This window comes from Corylus avellana, chromosome ca1 (genome assembly GCF_901000735.1).
Source record: "Corylus avellana chromosome ca1, CavTom2PMs-1.0".
Taxonomy (NCBI): Eukaryota; Viridiplantae; Streptophyta; class Magnoliopsida; order Fagales; family Betulaceae; genus Corylus; species Corylus avellana.
Window position 1 is genome coordinate 17017155 of NC_081541.1, and position 3524 is coordinate 17020678.

Here is a 3524-nt window from a genome sequence, read left to right on the forward strand (position 1 = left end):
AAATTTTGACGTGTTCAATTTAACACGTCAAAAATAATTCCTGACGTGTCAATTGTTGACACGTTAGGAAATTTTTTGACGTGCCAAAATGGCGCGTGAGGAATTTTCTGACGTGTCAAAATTGACACGTCAGAAAATTCCTCACGTGTCAAAAACTGGCATGTCAAGAATTTTTGATGTGTCAATTTTTGACACGTCAGGAAATTCCTCACGTGTCAACTACTGACACGTCAAGAATTACTGACGTGTCAATAACTAACACGTCAGTAATTCTTGACATGCCAAAAATTGACACGTCAAGAATTTGGTTCGTTTTGAATTTTTTTTTCCCTCCCCTCTATATTTTTTGTGATTTATTTCAGGACTATACCCGATTTTTGTGTTACGGTTCACCTGATATTCAATCTATCCATCAAATCCATGCAAATAATATACAATTTTTCCATCAAATAACATACATCATATCCATTAACATCAATCACAAACTATCTACCAAAACTAACTTCAACACACCATAATGACACAAATAACATAATATATATACACCAATCACAAACTATCCACCAAAACTAACTTCAACACACCAAAATGACGCAAATAACATAATATACACCAATCACAAACTATCCACCAAAACTAACTTCAACACACAAAAATGACGCAAATAACATAATATACACCAATCACAAACTATCCACCAAAACTAACTTTAACACACACAAAATGGCACATACTAACATAATATACACCAATCACAAACTATCCACCAAAATTAACTTCAACACACCAAAAATGTCACATACTAACATAATATACACCAATCACAAATACAATTACATCAACTTATACACAACAGTGAATAGCCTCAAATTCTCAACCAGACTATCGATCATTGACATCCATAGCATCCTCTCGACGATGTCCATTACCTGCAAATGATAAAACAAACAATATTCACCAATAAAACAACCACCAAACAAATAAAATCCACTAACGGTAGATGATAATACAAACAATCATTGAGCCCGAATACAAACAATCACGTCGGTAAAGTGAAAGAAAAATGCCCGAATATTCACCTAACTCAGTTGTTAATTATTCCACAGTAAATGATATAACTAAAATAGGTAAAACGTTGAAGTTAGCAGAAAATTCATATAAAAAAAAATTAGAAAAAAATTAAGTCAATATATATATGCATGGTCACAGAGCAATCAATAATATATAGACATGAGAAAATGAACTTCGTTTTTCCCATGGCAATTATGTGAGACATATGATCTTCTTCTTTTTTCCATTGCAATTATAGAACTTCCATATAGGTTATTAATGTTGGGGGTTCAATGGAAGAGATGATAAACACAAAGGAAAAGCACCATCTCTAGCATTGAGTGCATTTATATCTATTTATATTTAGAGTTACAAAATTAAGTTTATGAAGAACTGGTCTTGATGATATTGATATGCATGTATTGGTTCGTGCCATGCAGTTATATCCATTTATACGTGCATGAATAACTCTAAATAATTATCTCAACCAACACTATTTCATAGTAGACCAAATTGAAGCCAACAATTTGAATTATATTTATAATGCATGCAGCATTTTGATAATCTTCCCGTAATATTTTAATTTGTTGATGATATTAACACATAGGAGTTTATATATATTCAAATCAAAATAAATTAACTACATAAAATTATGATATTCATCTACTGTGGACTTGATCGTTTCATACTCTCATGCAATCACATACACTAGATTCTTAATATTCTACAAGGACCATAGTGGTTCATCTCATAATACAAATAAACACTTCAAATGCAAAACCCTAACCCACATCCATCACCAAACCAACCATGATATATAAACCAAATTTAAGCAAGATTTACAACATCATTAATTATTTAGAATGACTACAACATATCCAAATTCTAAATATATATATAGGGACAGTTATAAAACTAAATTGACTATTAAAAAAAGTCAGTACCTGATCCACTATCGACCGACGATCGCACCATCGCAAAGGGTGGGGAAGCATTGTCTGCTGGGGTGTGAAACCGGATCATTTCCTCAAGTTGGCGAAAACGGGCGTCAAACCTTGCCTGACGTTCAGCCTCCTGTTCAGCTGCCTGTCGCACTACCCGCGCATTGTTCTCAACCATCTGCTCCGCCACTTGCTGGGCTACCCGCGCATTGTTCTCGGCCAACAATGCATCTATCTCTTCCTTGTGCTTCGCCCTCTCCGCGTCAAGCGCTCTATCAAGTGTGTCTTGTGATATCGTGGAGTGTCTGGCGTTTCCTGACCGTGCCTGTGACGGTGTATAGTATGAGTGTATGGTCCCCCGCACAGGCAGAATATTTGGTCCAGCCATCCGAACCCTACCGGCATACTCAGGCTTATTTCCCATTGCCTGGGCGAATGCGTCGTTTGGCGCCCACCTGACCGTTCCCTCTGTGATGCTAGACGATGCTGCAGGGTCGGTGGGTATAAGCTCATTCATCTTTTCCTGAATGTCACATTAATTATTGAGTCAGTGGGTCGCACAACTGTTAATCGCAAATAATTTATCAAATATACAAGCAAAACAACATATGAAAAGTGAATAGCATACACATCTCTCCTTCACAATATCATTCGGATATCCACCGCCCTTCTTCGTGTGTGACTTGACATAATTTTGTGCACGAGTAGGTTGATGGCCCAAACGTTCGGCCTGCATTTAAAATAGGACATACATTTATTTTTAAATATATCAAATGATATAATGTTAGATATATATAGGATAAATTACACACGTACCTCCTCATGTGTCAACCTGGCATAGCTCATTGATCCGGTGCAATGTGGTGAATCATTTAATGCTCGCAAGCTCTTCATTTTCGCCGCATACTCCTACACAGTTAACACTTTTAATATGTTAATACCAATACAATTACAATAAATGACAGTACACAACACTAAGAATTTAACTCATGACCTACCCTATTCTCCTGGGTACACCATCTCTCCAATAAGATATCCAGGTCGACGGCATTGTACTCGCCTAGCGTCTGTCCCCCCAGTCTTGCCCGTATAGTGTCCGGCGTATCTTCCTCCGTAATGGCACAAATTTTTTTAAGATCGTGCCTCCAAGTCCGCAGCTTGGAGCCCATATCCTTAAATGCTTCATTTTTTACTGCTTCCAAGTTGTACTCGGGTGGAACGAAAAAGTATGCCTGCACAAGTTCAACATTGATAAATTAAAAAAAAACATAAAATATGTGTATATGCATTTACTTACTAAACACACATATATATTTGCAACTTAGAGCGTATATATACATATATACATTACTAGTGTTTAACTTATTATTAAAAAACATACCATCAAGGCGTCCCAAATATCCTCCTTGGTACGGTCCGGTACCTTCGTCCAATCGTCCGGTATTCGGACAAAATTTCCGCTCCTAACTATGTCTCCGGTCATCCGTCTAAATCGCACGGCACTAAATCCAACGGGCTGGAATGATGCATTGT

General features: G+C 36.8%; 1 protein-coding gene across 1 annotated transcript; it reads right to left on the reverse strand.

Moving 5' to 3' along the window:
* Positions 1-833: 833 nt before the first annotated feature.
* LOC132162898 (uncharacterized) lies at positions 834-3063 on the reverse strand. The gene is made up of 5 exons (XM_059573136.1): positions 2990-3063; positions 2808-2900; positions 2620-2721; positions 2386-2514; positions 834-929 (listed from the first exon to the last, which is right to left on the reverse strand). Exons 2-5 carry the CDS (start codon positions 2883-2885, stop codon positions 834-836), a joined length of 405 nt encoding a protein of 134 aa, XP_059429119.1. The 5' UTR covers positions 2886-2900; positions 2990-3063.
* Between the last annotated feature and the right edge of the window lie 461 nt (positions 3064-3524).

What these genes read in the sequence shown, in the direction of transcription:
- LOC132162898 (XM_059573136.1), bottom strand. Translation starts at nt 2,885, where the DNA reads ATGAAGAGCTTGCGAGCATTAAATGATTCACCACATTGCACCGGATCA. An exon ending in CCAGGTTGACACATGAGGAG is followed by an intron (nt 2,722 to 2,807) that starts GTACGTGTGTAA and finishes TTTTAAATGCAG; the next exon opens with GCCGAACGTTTGGGCCATCA. An exon ending in ATATTGTGAAGGAGAGATGT is followed by an intron (nt 2,515 to 2,619) that starts GTATGCTATTCA and finishes TGTGACATTCAG; the next exon opens with GAAAAGATGAATGAGCTTAT.